The 26866-nt window shown below is 42.3% G+C and overlaps 1 protein-coding gene across 2 annotated transcripts in view; it reads left to right on the top strand.

The window, feature by feature from the left end:
- dok4 (docking protein 4) overlaps window positions 1–26866 on the top strand; it is a 66839-nt gene that overhangs the window by 20273 nt on the left and 19700 nt on the right. Inside the window, exons 2-3 of one of the 2 annotated variants that reach the window (XM_074659712.1) lie at window positions 3146–3266; window positions 16338–16753. In XM_074659712.1, the coding sequence (XP_074515813.1) occupies window positions 16688–16753 (66 nt within the window). In that variant the 5' untranslated portion in view covers window positions 3146–3266; window positions 16338–16687. The remainder of the gene's footprint in view (window positions 1–3145; window positions 3267–16337; window positions 16754–26866) is intronic. The other variant, XM_074659720.1, reaches the window with a different exon arrangement.

The following is a 26866-nucleotide window of genomic DNA, read 5'->3' on the forward strand; positions in this document are numbered from 1 at the left end:
AAACAGGTGGATGTAAACACATTCAATGAGTCGTTCAGGTATATAACATACCGTAGAGGAAGGGTCTATGACATTTTATTGATATCTGTGTGTCTGTGTGTCATACTTGGCAACCTTGAGACATTAAAAAAGGGGTGATTTCAAAATCAAAGCGGTGAGTCCAGGGGTCCTCCCTTTGTTTCCTGCATTCAGGTGACTTTTAAAGAATGAAAATAACAAAATAATGAGTACACTGCAACATTTTACCTTTAACTTCCAGGAAAGAAAACTGAATAATTCGCCCCTCTGTTGTGAACTTGTCGTGTGAATCTCTGGCAAAAACTAATATTCATCAGTTGTTTTTTTTTTGCTCCTGCTTGAGTATTTCTTTCTCTTAGTTCTCTCCATTTCTCTCTCCGTCTCTCACTCACTGAAGGTCCTTTCAGACACAACGCGACAACGCCACCAGTGCGCTCTGAAACACGTTATTTCCAACGGTTTGCGCTGCGCCACGGCGGCTTTTCGCTGCATCGAGCAAAGCCCAACTTTGGGTGTTGCACGCTGTGGCGAGCGCAGCTTAAACATGAGCTCAAACTGCGCTGTGTCGCGAGCATAGACTGCTCTCTTTTGTGAAGGCCCACGCTTAATGTTTTACACCCGCATTACACAGCAGCGCCCAATTTGTATTGACACGTCTCTCTGGTCGGCTGCCCTGCCCGTTTCAGAACAAGCAAAGTCATGACAGGCTGCCAAATGAACATAATTGGCACTCTGCTGTCACAGTCACCGTACTCATGAATACAGGCCTTCATGTAGTCTCACACACTGATATAATACACACACTCCCTGTTTTTAACATGGTGACTTAGCTCTGCTCATTTATGGTCATGTTCTAATCACATGTTGTCGGTCATTGCTTTAGTTTCCTCCAGTCTGGTGTTGTCAAAATGCTCTTTTCATTTCAACATATCCAAATAGTTGACAAATCCAACCAGCGTCCGCTCTGAAGGTCTGAAGAGAGCTGTCTCTTGTGATGTGTGAGATAACGTGTGAGTGGTTGTGGCCGTGAGCGAGCGTGTGTGTTTGTAGTGTATGCATACAATCATCTGATACGGGGCTGGAGACGCAGTGTCTTGTCTGTCTATGGCCCAGCTGTCCAGGGACGTGTTTGTGGGTGAGCGTGGGAGTGCAAGTTTGTGTGTGTGTGTGTGTGTGTGTTTATCCCCGCCGTTATCTGTGACAGATAGTTATGAGCAGACAGACTGACGCTTTCCCAAGTGTTAGCCTTGAGGCAGACTGGGGAGAGGCATGAGGGTGTGTGTGTGTGTGTGTGTGTGTGTGTGTGTGTGTGTGTGTGTGTGTGTGTGTGTGTGTGTGTGTGTGTGTGTGTGTGTGTGTGTGTGTGTGTGAGAAAGAGAGAGAGAGAGAGAGAGAGAGAGAGGAAGAGCTGAGCTGAGCTTCTGAAATGCTCCGTTTCATCCTAAACTCCCCCACTTCTGGTTCTCTTACTTGTTCTTTCCATCATTGCTTCCTTCCCTTTCTCCTTTCAGTTCCTCTCATTGTCTGTCTTTGCTGCTGTCACATTAGTCTCACATCCAGTATTAAAGTAGTTTTTCGTTCTGAAAGGACCACACTACGAATTATGCCTTATCTGACTTATGAGGTCAGAGGTCAAGGGACCCCTTGTGAAAATGACCACGCCAGTTTTTCCTCACCAAAATGTAGTTTGGAGCGTTATTTAACCTCCTCTGTGACAAGATGACTGTGACATGGCTGGTACCAATGGATTTCTTAGGTTTTCTAGTTTCATATGATACCAGTATCTTCACTCTAGCTTTAAAAATGATCCCGCTACAACCTCCATAACATCGATTTGTGTTAATGCGATTAACGTTACAAATTAGTGGCGTTATTATCGCGTTAACTTTTACACCGTGGCTTCCGGGGGAGCCCTATTTTTCGGGGGTGGGAGGGTACTGTACACAGTACTGTGCTGTACTTTGCTATTGTCATCTATAGTGGTTATACATATATATATATATATGATTATTTAAATATTTGCTTTGATTAAAAAAAATCTTGGCAAGCTGCTTAGAGCCAGTGTTATGAAGTTAAACAAGTCATAATTCTCTAATATCTATTTTATATTGCTGTGAAAACATCTACATACAGCTGGATTTATTTAATTTTCTTACCAAAACATAATTTTACGAGATTACATTTGAACACATCATGATAACGTTGTAATTTACCATTGCCCAATAGTTATTTTTCCAGAGCAGAGTTTGAACGCCTCATACTTGTAACTTAATGGCACCTCCGTTAATGTTAGTATCTTCATTATTTAACCATGCAGCACTGAGCTGCCCACCTGCTGCTATCAGCTAACGTTACTAACTCTCCTCCTGCTGATTTCAACACAGATTTGTTGTTCACAGTGTCACATTATCAGGGAAACAATAGGGTGCGTCCCCTCAGGTTTAGTGGCGCCATGCTGTTGAGCACTTTTTTTTTCTCTCCACCGTGGCTCCGGTCCCAAACAAACTGAAACATGATACAGTGCGCGCATTGTGCAGCGTAACTGTCAGAAAGCATCAACACAGAGGAGTCGATAGTCATGGAGGCATGACATGCCAGGGGATCGGACAACTAAGAACCCGTTAACAGGAACCGGTTCTCTATTTCCATCTGTCTGCCTAAGTGGTGGATGGCCTGACGACTTTTCCCTCCACTGCCAACAATTTACCCGCATTTGGCGGGTGGCGGCTGCTAATTTCAGACCCTGCTTCGGATACCAAAAACTTGTCCCGTTGCCTACAGATTCTGCATTCATATACAGATATCTGTTTATAGAGATTAGTCACCACACAACTGTTTGAAATAAGCTAAAATATGTCACACAGCACTGAGTGAGTTTGTGTTTTTTTGTGCTGTTTTAGGGTGTAATGCTTTTATCTATATCACTGGTAATATATAAAAGCCGAGTAGGCTGGAGAAATTGAGATCTTTTGTCAGTGTCGTACTTGACTCATGTCGTATGAGTGCAAGGCTGTAGCTATTTCCAAGAAGCAATATATACCAGTGCAGACCTGCTGCATACTGAACTTTAAAAAAAAAGTGTCCAGAGAAAATCTTGGTTCTGACTGAAGTTTCTTGTATTCTCTAGGGTCCCCTGTCCTGCTCTGTGCTCCCTGAGTCATTCAGGGTCTCCCTCCACCAAAGGCACCAGCAACCGATATGATCCCTCACTGGCTTCTCACCACTCAACACAGCCAATTGAGTTGTAGGTGAGTGCTTTCAAACCCCCGCAGCACCCAAGCACACTTTCAGATGCTTTGAAAATACTTTTGAAATGTTATTAGGCTGTGACAGATAATAGATGAGCAGCATTTAAGTTTAATTTTTACACATTTTAAAAAGTATATAATGTAGCATTTATATTATATGATATTATCAAACAGTAGTGCATTATAACTTGGTTTGAAATAAATCTTAAATTGCATGCAAGCAGAGTAGGCAGCGCTCCAGCAGCCGCCGACGCCTGGAAGGCGCACTGGTGCGAGTGGTCTGCATAGCGGGCAGTGGCCTGGTCCCTGGCGGAGGGTGGAGACAGTCGGCGTCAGGCTGCCTCACTACGAAAAACGCTAGTCTAGAAAAAGGCTTTTTTTTCTCCCTCCCCTGGCAACTAGTGTCAGAGTAAAAACGCCGCTGCCGTTGTCTTTACGCGCTGAGCCATCCTCGTTGCGGGCCTGGTAGCTCCGAGTCTTGGGGGGTCTTACCAAAGGTCTAGAGGCTCCAACTCTGTGCCCTTCCAGGCCATCGTGTCTGCAGGTCAATCAGAGCAGTTTTTGATTTTTGCGTTCTGCGATTAGGCTCATATTACAAGTCACCGCTGATGCTGTTTGGCGTGCCTAACGCTCCTGCTACATTTCAGCGTTTAGTAAACACAGTCTTGTGTGTTGGACGGCGCTGACTTTGTGCTGCTGTGTTGAGCATTTTTTTGCGTGCTGAGCCATTTTTGAGTGCTGTGTGTCCGATCAGGTTGTAATAGACCTGTGGGGTTTTTTTCCGGCTTGGTGTTTTTGTGGTTGGCACTTGATTGGTAGTTGCTTCTGATGATGGAGTTTAATCTAAAAGAGCATGGTAACTTTTGTGATACCACTGGATTTCTTCTATTCAAATAAATCAATGTAATTGAAGTAGGGATGTTAATAATTAACCGTTTAACCGTTAACCGACATCAAGCATTTTAACCGATTAACGCTATCGGTTTAAACGGTTAAAAGAAATTAAAGAAATATTGTCGGTTAACGGTTAATAATTGGTTAACGAGGGTCGGTTATCGGTTAAGAACATTTTTCAAAATTAGCATCCCTAAATGGAAGACATATAATATTGTGATTGACCCGCTACAATGTTTTGGGATGAGGAAATCGTAAATTGCTCAGTATGCAGAATTTCAGGAGCTGTGCAGGAATCCGTGTGGATTCTAAGTGTTTTATGTGCAGGTGTAGACTGTGGTTTTACATGCACCTGTGTGTCCGTGCGTGCGTGCGTGCGTGCGTGCGTGTGTGTGTGTGTGAGTGTACCATTGTGGAGAATATGTGCAGGTGTGTGTCGCAGTAATAGGATGAGAATATGGGCCGGGGTTACAGAAAATGTGATAGAGGGATTGCCATGAGAGGAGAAATGGAAGAGGAAAGGACAGTGTGTGTGTGTGTGTGTGTGTGTGTGTGTGTGTGTGTGTGTGTGTGTGTGTGTGTGTGTGTGTGTGTGTGTGTGTGTGTGTGTGTGTGTGTGTGTGTGTGTGTGTGTGTGAGTGAGATAGTGTTTGTTGAAAGGTGTTACAGGGTGAAACTGGGTTAGAAAAGCTCAATTCCTCATACAGTAAAGCCTGCTATCAATCATACGCAGACACCCACAGCCACGGCGTAAAGTGCCAACAGGATTGGCCACAGTTTCATTATTGTTGGAACAAGAAAATTCAATCAGCCAATCAAAGAATCATCTGAGTTGCTTTGATTCTTCACCAGCTCTCCTCCTCCTCCTCTCTCCTGTTGTTTATGTTTTTCTCTTTTCTCTCCCCATCTGTCTTTGTTTTTCCTTGTTGTCTTTCTTTCTTTCCTTTTTCCTTCTTTCTTGATTTGCAAATAATTCAAGGTGACATGTAATCAATTCTGTCTGCTTTTCTCTTTGAAAATTCATGAAGACTCGGCCTCAAAGCTTTCCGCTCTTTACAGATTGTGATCATTGTGTTGATGCTACACATGTATCATTTTTCATAGTGAATAAACAAAAATCTATGAACTTGTATGTATGTTATATCGTGGCAGTAGCAGAGAAAATAAATGAACTAGAGATGATTAAACTATTTAAATTAAAGCTGCAGTGGGTAGAAACGGAGCAAATATGATTAAACACAGTTATCTTTATAAAACGGTCGCTATATCCTGACATTAGTGCATGAGACAGGTAATCTGAAAAAGTCATGTGCTCTTGTGTCCTCCGGTGTTCGGTGTCCTCCGGTGCTCCTAATGGCATCTGAAATGCTCTCCCCTCGTCCTAAAATGGTCCTAAATCGATACTAGAGTACTTCCTTGTTTTATGAATGAAGCGGTACAACAGTTGAAGCTGTTGAAGCTGTTGAAGCTGTTGAAGCGGCGGTGCTGTGTGTGTGTTTCACCAATCAGCGACAGTCATCCCTGAAAGTTTTATACTTTTAGAAAGTACTTCTCCCCGACAAGGGCGTTTTTGGGGGGTAAAAAGGCCCCAGAAAGTTTCCCCAGAACTTAAGTTAGACTCTGATCTCTGCAGTTGAAACGCAATGAGTTCTTCAAAAGGTTCTTAGCTCCGGGAGAAAGTTCCTGTGGTGGAAACGGGGCTAGTGTTAACCTGGGGGGGGAACTGGAGGGTGGTTGTTACGCTTCCACAACGTTATCCCACTGGCTAGCTACTGTGCATTCAGGCGACTATTCCAGTAGCTCTCCAGTGGGACACACACACACACACAGATTCCATTCACATGATGAGTATCAAATTAAGTACTTTATTGGTATCGGTATCACTTTAAGGGTGTATTTAAACCATACCCAGCCCTACAGAGTATATACATGAGCTGTATCACGAGCAGCTGGATCGAGTCCGGCCAAAACATTATACATTTTTGTACAGAAGATATTGAAGATGAATGACTTTCATGAATTTCGATATGATTATTCTTGTTTACCAGAGGATGAATGAAAATGTTTTACCCCCATATGTTGTCACCCTATAGCTATCAGGTCAAAAATTCCACTTGCACAAAACGTATCGATTAAATTGCCATGAAATGAAATAGCTGAACGTCTGCAGAGAACTGCTTTGTAGAAAGAGGATATCAACGTGTCTGTTGAGCACCTGCAGCCTGCTCTCACACATGCACAGATGTGCCAGTTGTTAGGGGGAAGGTGTCATACAGTAGAGTAGACTGCTTCATCAGTTCCTTATTATAAACCTCACCTTTTAATGGCTTCTGTTTTGTCCAACCGAGTGAACTGCTCCAAAGATTTCTGTTGGACGCCGTTGTGTGCCGGTCATGTGCTCATTGACAGAGTTCCCTGATTGATTAACAGATCAATTTCTCTGGTGTTTATGTTTTTCTTTGTGTGTGTGTGTCCATGCATGGGTTGGGATGTTTGATGCATGTGTGGGCTGCACTGTTCTAAAATTGGACCAATGGAGGGAATCAATGAAGATTGAGGTCTGTAATTAGTTCAGCTTAATTAGTAGAAGTCTGTGTGTGTGCCCAATGATGTTAAAATATTCTGCCTACTGCCGCTTTAACTCTGCACAAGAAAGATATCATACGAACCGTTGCATGAGGATACTTTGGAATGAATGGACGACTGCTGTGAAGAAAAACTGGCTTCATAAACACACATTAATATTGATTTGAATCCTGTAGCTGTGCGTAACCAAAAGGAATTTGATCTTAAATTGTAGAATAATGAAATAATGAATGAAGCGGTAGGTTTACGTTTCAGTATGTGGATGATACCGGCTGCTCTGCATGCCAGAACTGACCCAGGATCTTAGATGAACTGACTGATATGTAGGTACATCGATTTTCTCAAAAGGAATGAATAAGAGAGAATGGAAGAGTGAGAGATGGAAAAATGAGAGGAGGGAATGTGTAAGTAAAAGAGAGGAAAGCAGTGAAAGGAAGAAGAAGAAGAGAGGAGACAGGCATGGAGGAATAGGGGCTGATTGCCTGACTGATTTCATGAGTCACTTCTCTGCAGGCGAGAGGCTGGAGAGACAGGTGGCTCACTGTGATGTGTGTGTGTATGTGTGTGTGTGTGTGTGTGTGTGTGTGTGTGTGTGTGTGTGTGTGTGTGTTCCCATGGCAGATGTGATCTTTGATGTTCAAAAGTGTCGACCTGAGAAGGAAAATGCTCAGGAGAGGATAAAGGTCACAACACACAAACATACACACACACATACATTTTTGTCTGTTGGAAATTTAGTGTTTGACGTAGTTGCACGTTCGTACACACAAACGGCCGACTCCTACACGTCCAGCTTTGAACAGTCAGACTATTCATACACTGAACTGCTCAGCTATTGCCTCGTGTAGTAATATTCTACAGATCTGTAAATTCTGTGTATTTATTAGGGCTCTCAATACATTAAAATATTTAATCGCAAATGAATCGCACATTTTTTTTTTCTGTTCAAAATGTACCTTAAAGGGCGATTTGTGCAGTATTTAATACTCTTATCAACATGGGAGTGGGCTAATATGCTTGTTTTATACAAATGTATGTATATATTTATTATTGGAAATCAATGAACAACACAAAACAATGACAGATATTGTCCAGAAACCCTCACAGGTACTGCATTTAGCATAAAACAATATGTGATTATCATAACATGGCAAACTGCAGCCCAACAGGCAACAACAGCTGTCAGTGTGTCAGTGTGCTGACTTGACTATGACTTACCCCAAACTGCATGTTTGGGGAAAGTAAAGGTCACTAATTAAGACTTAATATCTCATTTGTTTAATCCATACAAAAAATATAAAAACAACACATTGAAATCAGTTGGGAAATGTAAACGTTATCGTGCTTTTCAGCAGCTCCCTGTTCACTTGTATGTGTTTGCAGGCCACTCCTGACTTCCCCAATATGGCGGAGACTCTGACTTATCGCATAGGGGTGTAAGAAAATATCGATACACATGAATATCACAATATTATGTTTTGTGATACTGTAATGATTCTCCAAAACGCTTTTTAATTAATCTGTTAACCGCTACTCGATTTTGAGCGGAGCGGGCTCAGTTTTTTGGTGAGGACAAACTGGCATGTCCATTTTCAAAGGGGTCCCTTGACCTCTGACCTCCAGATATGTGAATGAAAATGGGTTCTCTGGGTACCCACGAGTCTCCCCTTTACAGACATGCCCACTTTATGATAATCACATGCAGTTTTATATCGCCCTTGCTTACACTACCATAATATATCGCAATATATTGAATCTTGACCACCGTATCAAGATACGTATCGTATCGCCAGATTCTTGCCGATACACAGCCGTAGTATCGCAGCAACGAGCTGAACCGGCCAATGTGGTATCTACATACTGTATATACATCTATGCTCTTGACCGCTACCACCTGCAAGAAGAGGTCACGTGACAGCTGAAGGCGTCAGTATAGGCTGCTTTTCGGTATCCTTGTCTACTTTGTGCTGTAGAGTGTAAACAGTGAAGTACATTCCCAGTAAATACAGAGAGCCAAGTCAGCCTGCCTGTTGAGAATGACTAAAGTGTCAGCATCCATCGAGATGACAGACGAGTGACTGATATTGACGTGGAGCGACTGCAAAACCCCTCGCTGATATTTTTTATTGTTTTTATGTACAAAGCCAGTAAAATATGACTCACTGCATGTGTAAGAAGTCCCATCACGGATGCTGTTACTGGTGATAGAGGCTGCCATCTCTTTCACATTCATTGTTCAGTGTTCGCGCTCTTTATACCAACGCATCACAGTTCATTTGACATTGATATACAGACACTGTTGGGTGAGAAGAGCTGGCTTAGTCAGTCAGAATAGACTGTGAACACTCCACTGATTCAGTGTCATCACACACACAGGAAGAGCCAACACGGGATCAATGAGGGTGCATCAGTGCATCGATGTCGTGCCCTTGTTATGAATTAGATCTTGCCTAGATAAGAAGCCTTTTGTGTGTGTGTGTGTGTGTGTGTGTGTGTGTTTGTGTGTGTGTGTGTGTGTGTGTGTGTGTGTGTGTGTGTGTGTGTGTGTGTGTGATTTTAATAACTGATCACTATTCAAGCAGATGAACGACTGACCCATTAAGTCTTTGCTAGTTCTTGTTTTGTATTATCTCAATGCCTTCTTTTATATGACAGAATCCAGTCAGTTAGTTTATTGCCCCGTCTTCTTCTTCTTCTCTGTTTGTGACAGGTTCCCGAGGCGTTCCCCCGCTTTTCTGTGATTATTATGACGCTCATTTAGCCGACAGCGTAGATTGATTTCTGCTCCAAGGCTCACAGTCGTTGGTATGGAAGTCTACAGGCGCCAGTATTAAAAAGAAAACATTGAATGAAACTGATATCTCATTTTCCATTTGTGATGTGTGAGACAATTTCAATAAAAACATACAATATCTTCCTTTTTCATTTTTGAAAATTAGGACAGTCAACCTATTAAAATATTTAATTGCGAGATTTTTCAAGTATTTAATACTCTTATCAATATGGGAGTGGACAAATATGCTCGCTTTATGCAAATGTATGTATATATTCATTATTGGAAATCAATTATCAACACAAAACAATGACAAATATGGTCCAGAAACCCTCACAGGTACTACATTTAGCATAGAAAATATGCTCAAATCATAACATGACTTGCCTCAAACTGCATGTGATTATCATAAAGTGGGCATGTCTGTAAAGGGGAGACTCGTGGGTACCCATAGAACCCATTTACATTCACATATCTGGAGGTCAGAGGTCAAGGGACCCCTTTTGAAAATGACCATGCTAGATTTGCCTCGCTAAAATTTTGCTTAAGTTTGGAGCGTTATTTAGCCTCCTTCCCGACATGGTAGCATGACATGGTTGGTACTAATGGAAAGGGAGGGAAAGGAGAGGAGTTTTGGGGGAGAAGGGCACTGAATGCGTTGTATTTGGTCCTTCTGGTCATGACAGTGCTTATTCAAGCTCCGTCGTTACAGCTCTTTTATGCAGATACCGGAGCTCATTGGTTTCGTTTGAGTGGGCTTAATAGCATATCATCAAACCTGAATTATGATAGCATAGTCGGTGGATCGTTGAGTTCTGTATGGGACACATGACCTGAAAGAGGAATACTTAAAAAAAAAAAAATGATATGAAATGCAGTGGTCTGGTTTCATAAGCTCATAAACTGTAGAACCGTCAAAATGGTACAAAATCAAGCACCCATGTCGGAACGTCATCTTTCTCGTTCTCCACCGTCTCTTCAAAGCTTCACTTCTGTCTAGTGTGGAAGAACGGCGCTCTAAAACAACCCAGCACATTTTGCACCAAGGCTTTTCCACCATTCTGAGTCATTAGTACCTGAAAAGCCTGAAAGATGAATGTTTTGATATCGAAATGGGATTTCAGTGAGTGCAGTTTCCAAATCACAAGAGCTGCTATTTAAATAAAATGATTAAGGTTTAAAAGGTTAGAGGTCAGAGTTTTCGTCGGCGACTGTGACTGTTTAACGGACTGACTGAGAGAATTTACTAAGCTGCAGCTAATAATGTTAAACCTGTGAGTCGTCCACACCATGACATCAAACTGGTTGCTGTATTCTGGTTAATACGCCCTCTACATGCCGGTATCAATACTTTTTATGGTAAACTCGACCAAGGATGAACAGACCGGATCAAGCAAAAGGTAAAGACACACATTTTATTCAACCTGGTCTAACGCCAAGGCGTATAAATACCACGTCATTACACGGACATTCAGCGTGCATTTTAGCGTTTTCGCGTGTCATTTTTACGCCACGCAAACATCTGCAGTTAGATCTAGGCAAGGAAACCACTAACTTAGGTTCAGGCAAGAAAACCACTTTGCTATAGGGTAAGAAAAAACATCATGGTTGGGGTTGCAATAAGTAAGAAAACTAAGAAAAATTAATACAAGTACGGACACAACGTAACACTACTACAGAAAACACGTCACAAACGTCAATTATAAAACACATGACAAACTTCACGTCACAAACATCACTAACGTAACTTACAAAACAAAACGCCGGTCAACAACGGTCTTGAACACTGGTCTCCTGGTTAAAAGTCCAGTGTTAGTTGGACCATCCACGTATAAAAACCACGATAATGTGCAAGGCGTTTAGCGTGCAATAAGTACGTCTTTCTTGATCTAGCGAGTGTCATTCGTATGCCATGTACTCTGTACTAACTGTTATGTTAACACATCTGCATTAAATGCTACGGTAAGAGTTAGTGACGTAGTATAAAAAGAGAGAAAGACCACTTGTGGTGGGCGGGTGGCGAGGTGACCGGTGTTTTGTTTTGTAAGTTACGTTAGTGACATTTGTCATGTGACAACCGGTCAGCAACGGTCTGGAACACCGGTCTCCTGGTTAAAAGTCCGGTGTTTGTTGGACCCATCCACCTCCACACCCGGCCACCATAAATGGTCTTTCTTTCTTTTTATACTACGTCACTAGCTCTTGCCGTAGCATGTATACGTGGATGCGTTTACATTGCAGTCAGTACAGAATACATGGCGTACAAATGACACGCAGAAATCAAGAAAGATGTACTTATTGCACGCTAAACGCCTTGCGCATTATCGTGACATTTACATGTGCGAATGGGCTTGTTTATTTTCCATAATGTTGTCAGACACTTATAATTAATATAAAACAAAAAACTAAAAGCGATATTGATACTGCAGAAACAGCAAATGGACAAACACAAACACAGCTGTGTGAAAACAGCAGCTGTAGCGTTCAGAGTGTCCGGCCACTGTCTGGAACAATAGTTGGCCTACAGCCGGACCTGGGGCATCACAAGAGCCTTGAAATGTCTTTTTGCCGCCTCTGAGTCATATGTAGTTGATGGCATTCTGTCCGAATGTGGCCCAACGTGCAGCCCTCTGTGATGTGTAGCCATGTACTTGGGGTTAGCCTCCAGCCTTGCCTGAGGTGTGGCACGCAGGTCGGTGAGCTGGAAGAAGCACAATCCACCCAGACATCAAACGTGATGCCCCTCCAGGAGTCATCTGCTGCTATAGCACACACTGCCTCGCTGCCAGCAGCTGGAAACACAGTACATCAGTACTAAGTTTAATGGCTGATTTTTGCTTTCTGCTGTAAGTTACATTTAAACTTACACTAGTTTGGCACAAGTACAGTAAATTAAGTGACTTTTTTTTAGAGATTAATTGCAATTTAAATCTGCATTCAAACACAACTTCAGCCTCATGTTCGTCATGATTCATTCGCCAAGCCTGTTTGCATTCCACTTTCTTCAACACACAAACTTTTCCACCTCATCCAATCGATATTTTGAGGTTGGTTTTTTTTCTTGCTACGATCGACCCCTTTCACATAAGTCAACGTTACTTTTAGTTTCACACGGGACACGAACTGCGGTCTTCTGGTTGAAAGTCTTGTGTTCGGTTTGAACCATCCACCCGCCCTGAACGGACTCTCACGCTATTAATACTACGTCACTTGCTCCGATTGTCGATTAACACCGCGGGTGGGTTTACATTGGAGTTAGTTGAAAACCTGGTTCGTCACATACTGTTGCTAAAGGGTGACTCCATTCATCGGTTTCTGACGGGGCACTTAACCAAATGGCGGTATTTGAAGAGTTGGGACTGAGAACGGGTGGCCATGTTGCACCGCCATGTTTCTACGGTAGCCCAGAATGGACAAACACTGGTTCTAGAGAGAGACTTTCACGCTTTTACGTTACCTGAAGGCCACTGTAGTTCTCCAACACACCTGTGAAACGGCTGTTTGTGAGCCGCAGAGTGCAAAACCGTGTTACCGCCAGCCGCCGTTTGACTTCAGTGGCTCCTAAAGTAGTGTTATCATGGTAAGGATGACCTTTGAACGAGGCGGACGGCGTTGCCACGGTTTTGCACTCAGCGGTTACTACAGTCTTGGAAAGGGAGGAGTGAGCAGAGGGGTACTCAGTTGGTTGCAATGTGCAACCACACCATTAGATGCCACCAAATCATACACACTGTCCCTTTAAAAAGCTCTGTAGAGCTAACACAGAATCATTTGATCCATAGAGCAGCTTTAAAATCACAATTTGATATTTTCCCAAAATCCTTAATCCCATGTTCCTGGTGGTACTCAATGGAAAGTGAAGAGTAAGGCCTACCAGAGGCTTCTAGTCTTCTTAGCGATGTGCTTAAGTATTTATGATGACCATACTGATGTCCACAACTGACTTATTCATGTTATAAAAGATGAATAGCGCACCTTGAACACGGTGCATCCTGAACAAAATATTTATCCAAGGTGGTGCAAATCAACACCTCCATTAGGACAAACAAAGATTATAGATGTATTTACACATTCATATGTACATGTTTGTTCTAGTCATTGACAGCTGTGTGTGTGTGTGTGTGTGTGTGTGTGTGTGTGTGTGTGTGTTTGTGTGTGTTTGCATCATTGTGTGCTCGTCCATTCAGTCTGAATCTGTGTGTTTGTTTAATAGTCTTTTGTGCCTGAGCCACTTAGCTAAACCAACATTGCCATAATGATAAGCCTCTTTTGCCAGCTTTTTCTGTGTGTGTGTGTGTGTGTGTGTGTGTGTGTGTGTGTGTGTGTGTGTGTGTGTGTGTGTGTGTTAATGATCCCCTTGTTAAAGTTTAATGTCTCTGTTCCACTGTTGTCAGGGAGATTTACCACTGAGCCCTATGGGAAATGTCTGCCCCACTGCTCCTAGCCTGATGGCAAACACACACACACACAAACACACACACACACACACACACACACACGCACACACACACATTGGGTTGCACATGTGCATCTGCATGCTCAGGATGCATAAATGGCCGTATAAGTCACGTCACCTCTTGTATATCAGTTTCATTACCGCAAGTGAGTCAATGAAGACGGCAAGTGTACTCGCTCTCTGGAGGGGAAATGTGTGTGTGTGTGTGTGTGTGTGTGTCTGCTGTACTTCACACATGGCTTCCTCCAGCACTAGGTCAAGCACATCGTTGTCTCCTCATTCCTGTGTGTGTCTGTGTGTTTGAACCAGTCCATCCGCAGACTGAAGGAGTGTATTTTTCTTACGCTGAGGACTGTGACAGCAGCTCTCTCTCTCTCTCTCTCTCTCTCTCTCTCTCTCTCTCTGTCTCTCTCTCTCTCTCTTTCCTGTATCAGCTAAATGTGACATAACACTTTATTTGGACTTGTGGTGCCTTTAAATTAAACTTGTGAGCTTGATTTTCCAACATGGGAAGTCGTGTACACGATATGCTTGGCACAGTGGTTACGTCGTTAAAACACTGCTGCTAAGCAACGGCAATATTAACGTTGCTGTCGGCGTCTAGAAGCCACAGAGGCTAACAATTTAGCAAGCAAGCAAGAGGGTAACATAATGCAGGAAATGCAAAGGGATCTTTACAGACTTATCTGTCCACATTTGATTGTGTCAACACTTAGCTGGGGTACACAAGTCAAATGTTTGGACCACTTCACCATAGCCCGTTTCCAGAGATCCTTCCCACCCTGAGCGTGACGTAAGAGCAAAATGGTCGTTAGGCTCATTACCTCCGCCAAGGCCGAAGGCCTAGGAAGGAGGTTACGTTTTCACCAGCGTTGGTTTGTTTGTTGGTTTGTCCGATTGGACGATAACTCCAAAAGTCCGCAATGGATTTGAATGAAATTTTTTGGAGGGGTGGGGTGTGGCACAATGAACAATCCATTAGATTCTGGTGGCGATGGATTTTTTTTAATAACTCCGCTCAACCTGTGCATTAACACCACAGGCTTTAGGGCAGCGACGTACATGAAACTTGCCCTGACGGAGGTCTGCGCTCTCCGAGTGCACTTCTAGTTTCTAGATAAGTTCAGACCATGACCCCAGGATTTTTCGTAGTGGCCAAACGGCGGTACTACAGCTTCCCTGTCTGTCACGTGTTGCCATTGGGCCCAAAAAGACCTTTTCCCAGAGACTTATATTGTTAAAGAGACGTCTGTAACTCGGATATTAAATAAAGCGGATCATTTGTTTTGCGGTGAATCAACTTCCCAGTATGAACACTCTAATAGCCCTTATTTAAACCATTAGGTCCTAAAAGTTGTAAAATGCACTAATATTTGAATCCGAGGGCTGGGAGGCGGAGTTAGCAAGCCGTGACCACAGCGTGACGGCTGTGACCCCGTGACCGAGCCATGTGACCGAGCGGCCGCTACTTCGTCTGCTCCATGGGCCCAATGGATGCGGAAGATCGCCGAGAGATCCGGGTACTTTGCCAGTCGGATGTCGAGCCATTTTGGCATCAAGCACCACTGACTAACTTTCATAGGAATGAACGGGGCCCCGCCTCCAACGCTGTAGCCAGTTCTCTTAATACATCCATGGTTCAGGATAGCAGTGCCTGTGTGAAAGGGGATTTAGAGTACAGTGGGTTTATCTGGGCTAAAATAGGATAAAAGGCTGCATGCAGCTGAGGGGAGCTGTAGAGTTTTACTGACGACTCACGTCACACAGTCGTTTGATTGTTAACATCAAAAAGAAGCAGCTTTAACAAACTAAGAAGCAGCTAAGGGCACCGGATCCATGTCTGCACAAAGGCGTTAATACTGTAACCTCGTATCTACAGCGGCATTGCAACCATAATGAATGCTGAAAGGATGAAGAGATCAGCGTGTTTGAAATGGAAATGTAACTAGATGGAAACAGGGAATAAACAGCGTGGCATGATGGGTAAGCAGACTCTGATTAGAGAACAGATTAAACCTCAGACATTTTTATTTCCTGGAGACAGTGTCTCCTAATAGATGCTGCCTCCTGTGATACACTTTGTAGAGCGTTACAGCTTCATGCCATAGCACCACACACACACACACATAAGTTTACACGTGTGCTCATTTACTCCGATTCAAACAATGAAAGCATTCTGTACATTACAGCACAATGCCCTGCATCCATCCCGCATACTTGCCCTCAATAATGGTGCGTGCCACCAGCATGAATAATGAACGATAATGTCGTGCTCCTCACTCTTCGATGAATAATATATATATATATCCATTTCTGCCTCTCTCTCTCTCTCTCTCTGTCTCTCTGTCTGTACATTTCTTAGAGATGTCAAAGAAGGAGATGAAGGAAGAACCGTCCGGTGAAGAGTGAATGAAAGAAGGACGGAGTGAAGGAAACACACAAGGAGAGCAAGAGGCAAAAGGAGGAGAGAAAAAGGAAAGAAAAGGGAAGATGTGAAGAGCTTCAGGAAAGAAGGAGAGACGGAGTTGAGGAAGTGTTAGAGGGAGGAAACACACAAAAAGAGACGGACAGCGAGGACGCCAAACGGTGGACAAAGAAGCTGCTGGGAGCTCTGGGAAGGTAGGACGGGAAAGCGAGGGACTGGTCGAGGGAGGGGAGAAACATCTGGATGGTCTCCACAGCGACGGCCAGCAGGTTACCCCCCCTCCGAAGATGGCCTCCAACTTCAACGACATCGTCAAGCAGGGCTACGTACGCATGCGCAGCCGCAAGCTGGGGGTGAGTGTGTGTGTGTGTATACAGTATATTATGTGTGTGTGTGTGTGTTCCCCCCCATTAATGTTTTATCACAACCATCACAAAAAGACAATCTCTTACGAAAAGTTATTCCTCACAAACGCCCAGCAACATGTGTCAGGTTCCGCTCGTTTCATGCAGTCTTTTCAAAATAAACTTCCTCCGGTGCTCCTAACGGCATGTGCAGGATTTCATAGACTGGAGGAAAACAAGCAGTCAGAGCTGATCTGAGGTCTGCTGTCCAGCTGCCGTCTATGAGCGTCTTTCAATCACTCATGAACTCCGACCAAACGGTCAAACTAGGCAGCGCTGATCAAATATGAATCAATATTATGTTACGTTAATGCCTATTTGTCTCCTCAAATGTTTTCAGAATCATCTTGTAGTGTACTGTTTAGCTGTAAAATGAGAAAGTTTGTGACCCGGCAGCCATGCTGAGATCAAGTTGAGGAAGCACCAAGCACCGCAACTGTACTCCGGTCATGTGACCAGAACTTGGCATTCCTTCACCAGATTTCACAACGGCAGCAGCGTCACAAACTTTCTCATTTTACAGCTAAACCGTGCACTACAAGATGATTCTGAAAACATCTGAGGAGAGAAATAGGCATTAACGTAACATAATATTGATTCATATTTGATCAGCGCTGCCTAGTTTGACCGTTTGGTCGGAGTTCATGAGTGATTGACAGCCGGCTCTCATAGACGGCAGATGGACAGCAGACCTCAGATCAGCTCTTACTGCTTGTTTTCCTCCGGTCTGTGAAATCATCATCATCATATTTGCTCCAATCTCGCCTAGTTCAGCTTTAAGTGAAGATGATGATAATGAGAAGGATAATGATGTTGTTGTCGTGAAACTAATACAGCAGGTCAGTGCACCAGAGTCAAAACAAGTAGATGCATATTAGAAGCCGATCTGTATCATCATGAGGTTTTAATACTAAGTATGCTCCTGAATGACCTTCCCATGTATATTCTGCATGACCTCTTGTTAAACCGACGCAACGTCTCCACTCTATCTGTCTTGTGTACATTTCTGCCCGTGGCTCGAGCTGCGTGGGGAATGCTAATTTGAACGAGCATGAGTCACATTCAGATGGCGTAGGCAGTGGAATTCAACCTCGCATGACTCACATTATGGAAAAAAAAAAACACAAATCAATTTTGAGCCAGGTTCTGTTCAACAGCTCACTTCAAATAATGCTCTCCTCTGCTATCGCTGCTCGCACAGCCGAGCGAACGGCGCCGCTCGGCTCTCGAGAGAGAGGGGGACTGACGACTTTCCCATTTCCAGCAGGAACTCAGTGCTCAGGATATTACCAAAATAAAGTTTCTTGTCCTTAAGTTAAGTAGCTCAGTTACCGGCTTATATGTATAGAACAAATGTGGCCTGAGGGAAATAATGTTCTTGCTTTTTAGTGCTTGACCTACAGTGACCACAGTGTGGGTTTTTATCCTTGTTTTTACTGGCACATCCCACACAATCAGATCTTTAGCAGCGTGGCTCTAAGGATGACACTGGTGGTTGGCCAGAGTGAAATATCTCCACAACTGTTGGATGGATTGCTACGAAGTTCTGATTTTCTCCAGAGAACGGATCCTAATGACGTTGGGGAGTCAGGGTGATCCCCTGACTTTTTCTTCCAGTGCCACAGTGAAGTTCACAGTCACGGTTTTTAATGAAAAAATAGGCGAGACTTCGAATCTCTACTCACGCAGGCTGTGTATCTGCTCTAACCTGTTAACATGGGCACCAAAATAAAAAGCTAGAGGTTCCAAGGCGCACGTGCTGCTCACGTGTCCAGTGTGTCCTGGCTGTAAGAATGAATTTCAGCAACTGATTGGCCCGTGAAATGTGCTACAAATACGGGCAATATATGAGCATGAAAGTGGTATTGATTGGCCCGGCCAGTGTCATTTATATTTAAAAATAATTCACAGAAAAAGCTATAAACTCATTCAGTAACACTTCGTTTTACAGGTCCGCAAATTTCATGGTAATTAGGTGACAATTGGCAAGTAACCCAATTGAAATTTCTTTGGAATTACTGCCAAATTACCCCAATATTTACCTCAAAATGTCCCGAAAATGACTTTATTATAAACATTATTTAATAACGATATGCTAAAATAGCATATAATGGTTAAAATAGGGCCCTTAGCCTTGAGAAGCGGCTGTGCGCTGCTCTTCATCGGAGGTGGAAAACCAATAGAAGACACTTCTGATCAGACACAAATCTCACCATTGTGTGACTTATTGTCTACACGAATGTAACCTGGTAGTTAATGTCATGATTCAGGGAGGTTTTTTTAAGTTATTTGCTAATTATCATCTATTTACCAGCAGACATGGAAATTAATTTTGTATTCTTTTCCTGGAAATATATTAAATAAATGATCAGCTATTGGGAAATAGCAGAATATTATTATTAAATAATGTTTATAATGAAGTCATTTTTCAATAAATGTTGAAGTAAATATTGGGGTAATTTGGCAGTAAATCCAAAGAAATTTCAAATAGGTTACTTGCTAATTATCACCTAATTACCATGAAATTTGCGGACCTGTAAAATGAAGTGTTACCACTCAGTTTTATTGACACTACATTTGAACTGTGTGTCGTATTAACTGGATCAAATTCTGCTTTTACAGTTTCTCTCTTTGGGAATCTGTGAGTTTTTTTTGTTTTGAACATTAACTGCTCTCCCTGTCTTATTTTTCCTCTCTTTTTTTCTCACTGCTCCTGCCATTTAATTGCTCTGTGTCTTCTTTTTCTCCCTCTGCGGTTTTCTGCCCAGAGCGCTGATTCTTCACTTCTCATTCTTCCTTTTCTGCCTCATTATCTGTATCCTTCCTCCGCATCCTCTCTCTCTCTCTCTCTCTCTCTCTCTCTCTCTCTCTCTCTCTCTCTCTCTTTTGCCCTTTTTCATTTGCTCTCTTAATCCATCGTCTCCCTGTGCCAGTTCTGTTAGCAGTCTGCCCATACAATATGTTGGGATGTGTAGTGTGAAGCAGAGACCGTTTGGCGTCGGTGGAGTCCAGCTGGTGTGCTAAAAGCTCCTGACTGGTTTTACAGTAACAAAAAAACAGTCAGTTACTCTATATTATTTGTTTTACTGAACACAACTGGATTCCATGTTCGGCTAATGTTACCCTCTTAGCTGTTATTAATAGTATTAGAGTATCAGGGATTTCTACAAACAGTAATACAATTGAAAAGGAGCTATACACTGTACGAACACTACAAATATGGGTAACACTTAATAATAAAAAATATTTATAAATGGTAAATTGATAGTTAATCAAACTTAGTTAATAGTTATTTTACTGTTAACAGACAATAAAATGCTAATTAATAACGTTTACTAATTATTAATAATGCTAAAGTTTCTGTAATTTTATCATTTGTTTGTGTAATATGAAATAGTTAGTTTATAAATTCTATATATAGAGAGACGATAACAATTGCATTCTGATAACATTAGCAAAGTATTTATTATCAGTTTATTTGAGTTGTATTCAGTCGAGCCGAGTTTATTCGCTCCAAACCAGTTGATGGAAATTTTGCATTTCTTTTTTGCGACACTGGACAATTGATTGGAAACTGCTACTATGAGCAACATTTTTCACGTTACACACATTACACAGTCATTTGATCCATTGTTAAAGTCAGGGTTGACGATGTTCTCCAGTCTCCACTATTTGTTATATTGGTTGAAATGGTCTTTACACCCCGACAGCGATCCGTTACTGATAAGCTCTGAAAAAAGACCGGAAAAGAGCCGTCATCTGTAGCTGCTGTAATCCTGTAAAAACGTCTACCGATCACTGCCTCGCGGTCCGCTTGGAAAGAACCAATCAGATGCCTCCCTGCTCGTACTCTAACCTTGGCGTGCACCAGCCTGAACTCAAAGCGCGCCGCCGCACGCTTCCTGGAGAACGGAAGAGAAAACTCAGCCCTGCAGTAGCACTGCCGCGGTTACTTGTCATGAGGTAGCGTTGTTGAGTTGAGGTCCTCTCTCCGCTCTGTGTCTGTGAAGTAGTTACGATGCGGCGTAAACCTAGAGCTCCCTATCTTTGATATAAAAATATTTATTTGTGCAGCTTTAAGATTGAAAATCCAGTCTGTTTTTTGCTAGCTTTTGTTTGTGAATTGGTGATACGTTGGTTAGCATTAACAAAGTCTCAATGAGCCTCAGATTTGTGTGGAGACCCTGGAGGGTGAGCAGTTTCACGTAGTAAACCCAGGAGAGGGGCCGGGGTAGAGAGGAGGGCATGAGTTCAAAGAGAGGTAAAAAAGAGAGGTAGTCTCTGTATCCTGAGGGCAGAGAGGACATGCACAGCTGAGGTCCTCCTCAAGGCTGCGTAGATGCACTACCCAAGTCATGCTTAATTTACCTCAACAGGAACAACAAAGCCAGAGAGGGAAAAAAGCCCCAGACATGCAAAAATCCCAGCGCACTCTGACTGAAACTAACTTTGCATGCACTGATGCACCCATGGATGTTTCCACGCAACGGTCTGGTTTTCGTTTCCTGCTTCAGTATTGCCACAGTCCCTTTGAGCATAATGAAGTGTTGTATTGATGAGATCGATATTGATCAGCCTCCGGGCATGGGACACCCTCCTTAACCAACCTCCCACTGATTAAGCATGCTGTCAATGCTCTGCGCTCAGATGGTTAATCGGCACCAAGTCTAAAAGCATATGTGAGATGTGTTTGTACCATCTGTCCATATGCTTAGGTGTGCCTTGTGGGTATGAGGAAACAAACGCTGGGGTAGTTTTCCCCCCACATTCTGCACGGAGCAGTAAAATACATTTGGATGCGTTCCAAAAACTTTGAGATTAGTAGGCTAAACACTGCCTAGATTAGTGGAATGTGGAGAGAGCTGTACTTAAAGCCCCCCTCCAGTGTATTTTGGCATTTCTATGATATTTCATATTTATTTGAGTCATTTCCTGACTCAGTTGATGAGCCACACTGTTTGCCCAATTTGTTTTACCAAATAACAAAATTTTGGGCTCAAAGTTGAAAAAAGAAGGTTGTTGTTAAAACAGGAATATGACGTATGAGTATAGTAGTAGTTTCCTCCAGCTTACTTTAGTGTGTTTATTTTCACAATGACATTTGTGTGTGTGGTGATGGGTGTTACCGGTGTTACATTGTGGTCGGGCACAGACCGATTATATTACGTACCCACCGACCCCACTGTCGTTTTGCTTTTTTTTTACAAAAATAAAACCCATTTAGTTCATTTTGGCGTATCAGCGTTGTGTTATCAATACAAAGTCGAATGACGGACGCTACAAACTGAACCTGAATGCATCCATACGGAGTCTCAGCTCAGAGTAGCAGGAGTCATATTTCACACACAAGGGACGAGAGAGAGTTGACAAAATGATGTGAAGCGAAATGCAAAAGCGCCTATTTGGCCATATTTCTAATTTAAACCCAATGCTATAAGGGACCTTTATGTTGTTATGAATGTTATATAACGTTAATGAGATAATCGGCGTGGGGAGGACAGAGCGGCCACAGCTGGGTGCGCTGCGGAGAGTTGGAAACCTGCGGCCTGCAGCAAAAGCTCGACCGGAGAGGCCAGACACACCGCCACCCGACGTTAAAGATCAAAGTAAGCGTGCTACAGATATTGACCGTCATCTTTCTTCTAAAATCTCGGGTGTAATCGGTAACACCGATGTTGCCACGAGTTTATTAAGCGGTGGGAAAATTTCATCAACGTCACATCCCCAGACGAGGGCAGCTGGTGCTGGTCAACGGTGCACCTCCAAAACGTCCCGGTACTGCATTTCAAACCCCGGAACTCGGCAACATATCAATGCGTCCTCCAGTGCGCTGTGGCTGGCGTGCGGCGGTGCTGCTCCTCTGTGCAGCAGCAGCAGCAAGACGGCCGCCTCGCCAGGAGGAGACGGTGAAGAAGAGAGCGAGTGAGAGAGAGAGAGAGTCGGCGTGTTGTGCTAATTCTTGTCTCATTTGTGGTCTGATAAACAGTAAATTCATCTAAATTGGGTTGAGAAATGATGCAATCTGGTTGCCATGGTAATGAATTACATCTGACTATTAACCACACCCCCATTCTCTGTTTGAGAAAGAACATTAACCAAAAAACAGGAAGTAAAACTGGCTGGAGGGGGGACTTTAATACCTTGTATATGTTGCTCCTCGACAGATGTATGTTATATTAAAAAAAAAAAACTAAATCATTCCCATAGATTAATAGAGGACGAAACACCTATCTCGGTGCCCTGGAAGAGTCTCACGGTGTGAATTAAATGTGACACTCTCTGAGTAAACTTAGAGACGAGACTTAGAGGCGTAGGTGAGAGCTCAGCTAGCATGCTGGATATATCACTTCAGACACCTCCTCTGATCTCTGCTGATCCAGCACAGATATCTGTGAGACAATAGGATGAGTTTCACACATCATGCACACTGGAGAGAGAGAGAGTATTACCATTAAAATCCCTTTAGCTGTCTGCAACTGCACAGAAGAAGTGGGTTTGATTGAAGGGCTGCAGAGACACACGTGGCAGCTTTGGGTAGCTTTGGCTGGAGACACAGGCTGTGTCCGAAATCATTCACTACTCGCTATCCAGGGAGGACTATATAGTGAGCTCATCAGCAAAATGAAAAAAGCTGCGATGGACATTAAACCCAGGGCTAGTAGAAGTGCATCGTAGCCCTGGGCTTAGGCTAACTCTGGGTTAACAATGCGTGTGTGAAAAGGGGCTACATTATCCCAGGTCAGCTCTCAGCTCAGGGCGAAGAATATGCAGTGTGAAAAGTGCGTGCACTGAAAAATGTAATGAAATGAAAGTACATGATGATCTTTTTACCGTTCAGTCTAATCTCACACTCAGCCTGCCACATCCACTTCCCTCTCTTCAGTCCAGAGAACCTGTAAATGTGTTTTTATATGCCTTGAAGGCATCATTATGTAAGCAGCCCTCTGAGACTAATAGGTCAGCCCACTATCGAGCCGGAGCGCCCTGATCTGGCATTCAGCTTCACCTCTCCTCTCAGCAGCGCTCTCTGGCTGCAGGCGCTCTCCACATTCAATATCCTCCTCCGTTCCTGCCGAGCACGCTGCTCCTCCTGCTTCTCCTCATCTGGCGCTGCTTTTCTTTTGTTTTTATAGACAGTGCCGTGGTTATCGGGAGGCAAATTCAGGTCGCTCAGTCTTGACAAAAGTAGCTTTAGACTTCATGACGGTGCAGGATACATCATGTTCCTAGTTTTTTTGGTCTTTTTTTGAGACATTTGTAAAGATTAAAATAAAACATTACTGTAAATGCTGAAATAAAAGCTGGTATTCAAATAATTGCTTAGTCTCAAATAATAGGCCGACACCACAAATACAGACTGGTCGCTAATAAAGGTCAGGTAAAAACATTGTTGGGATCTGGAATTACCCGTGTTACAATAGCTCATGGGGTGATCACCATCTACGTGGACCATGGATGTATTAAGAGAACTGGATACAGCGTTGGAGGCAGGGCCCCGTTCATTCCTATGAAAGTTGCTCAGTGGCGCATGAAAAGTACCCGGATCTTTCGCATCCATTGGGCCCACGAAGCAGGCGCAGTAGCGTCCTCTCGGTCACATGGCTCGGTCACGGGGTCACAGCCGTCACGGCTCGCTAACTTCGCCTCCCAGCCCTCGCTCCAGCCTCGGTCGGGATCTCATTCACATGAACGGAGGAAGGGAAATAACTCTGGATTCAGCTATTAGTGCATTTTACAACTTTTAGGATCTAATGATTTAAATATGAATGAATGAATGAAAGACTTTATTTCGAACATATAATAAATAAAAACAGATACAAAATAATAACAAACAAAACAAGAGTTATAGTGTCCGAAAAGGAGTAGGTAGAAGAAAAACTTATATTACCCTACCCCTTTCTCACTTCTCCTCTATTAACTCATATATCATAGAATGATAATATAATATAATATAAAAACTATCTCAGATTTATTTACATCCCAAGTTGAATATATGAACAGCATCCCAAGTTTATTTACAACCCACAAATACATCCGGAGTTAAAAAGTATATAACCAACCTTTAACACAACTCTTCTTCAACCATGTACCTCCCAAAAATATCTTTCTTGTATAGCTTTTTAAATTGATTTATATTTGTGCTCCCCTTCAACCCATCACCTAACCCATTCCACAAATCCACCCCACAAACTGAAATACACATACTCTTCTTTTTTGTACGAACACAATGCTTTTTAAAATTAAATGTTCCTCTTAAATTATAACCCCCCCTCCCTGTCACAAAACATTTTTTGAATATTGCCCGGAAGTGAATTATGTCTTGCTTTAAACATAATTATTGCGGTTTTAAATTTGACCAAATCCATAAATTTCAATGTATGTGACTTCAAAAACAGTGTGTTCGTGTGTTCCCTATATCCCACATTATTTACTATCCTGATTGCTCTCTTCTGTAGTATGCATAATGGTTGTAAGTTGCTTTTATAAGTGTTACCCCAAACTTCTACACAGTAATTCAGATATGGTGATACAAGTGAAGAATACAGAATGTGCAGTGATTTATGATCCAGTGTGTGTCTTGTTTTCCCTAAGACTGCTATGCTCTTTGCCAGCTTTGTTCTTACATAATTTATCTGAGGTTTCCAGCAGATTTTGTGGTCCAGTATTACACCCAGAAATGTATTTACATATACTCTTTCAATAGTCACATCATCTATTATCATTTGTACTGGTATGTCTATTTTTTGGTTTCCAAATAACATAAATTTAGTTTTGTCCAAATTTAATGACAATTTATTTCTGTCAAACCACCGTTGCAATTTTCTAATTTCTGATGTGTCCACCTCCAAAAGCTGCTGCAGATTTTCCCCAGAACAAAAAATATTTGTGTCATCTGCAAATAAAACTAAATTCAGTGTCCTTGATACCCTACCTATGTCATTTATATACATAATAAACAATTTTGGACCCAATACTGATCCCTGCGGGACCCCACAAGTAATACCTGAGCATGTTGATTTGTAGTCCCCTATTTGCACGTACTGCTGCCTGTTTCCTATATAACTTCTCAACCAGTTCAGCACTACCCCTCTTATACCATACCTTTCCATTTTATTGAATAATATATCATGATCAATGGTGTCAAATGCTTTTTTTAAATCTATAAATACTCCTACCGCATACTTCTTGTTATCAATACAACTGGTTATTTCTTCTGTTAGCTCCATTAATGCCATTGCTGTTGATCTGTTTGCTCTGAACCCGTATTGACTGTCTGTCAGTAAATGGTGCTTGTCAATGAAGTTATCTAATCTTCCAATGAACAGTTTCTCCAATATTTTAGAGAACTGGCAAAGTAAAGATACAGGCCTGTAATTAGTGAAATTATGTTTGTCCCCAGTTTTATATAGTGGAATAACTTTAGCAGTTTTCATTTTATGTGGAAATGTGCCAGTTATGAATGATAAGTTACAAATGTAGGTTAGGGGGTTTGCAATACTGTCAATGACTTTCTTGACTATCGTCATATCGATTCCATTCAAGTCAGTAGATGTTTTATTCTTGCACTTGTTAACTATGTCTATGATTTCTTTTCTGTCTATAGCTTTGATATAAATTGAGTTTGAATTTCTTGCAATGTGGCTTTCAACACCCTCCCCATCCTTTGGAGACGTGTCATTGATTTTTCCTGCCAACTTTGGTCCCACATTTACAAAAAATTCATTAAACCCATTAACCACATCATTCATATCATTTAAAGACCTATCATTATCAATAAAATATTCAGGGTAACTTGAGCTAGTCGAACGGTTTCTAATAATACTGTTTAATATATTCCATATGCCTTTTATATTGTTTTTGTTATTTTCTAGTAATTTGGTATAATATTCCTTCTTGCATATCCTCATAATATTAGTTAATTTATTTTTGTATTTCTTATATTTATGTTCTGCCTCTTTAGTTTTACATTTTATGAATTGTCTATATAGAGTATTCTTTTTTTTTACAGGCATTTTGCAGTCCCTTTGTGATCCATGGTCTGTTTGTGTTATTATTCCTAGT

Source organism: Sebastes fasciatus, chromosome 2, assembly GCF_043250625.1.
Source record: "Sebastes fasciatus isolate fSebFas1 chromosome 2, fSebFas1.pri, whole genome shotgun sequence".
Lineage (NCBI taxonomy): Eukaryota > Metazoa > Chordata > Actinopteri > Perciformes > Sebastidae > Sebastes > Sebastes fasciatus.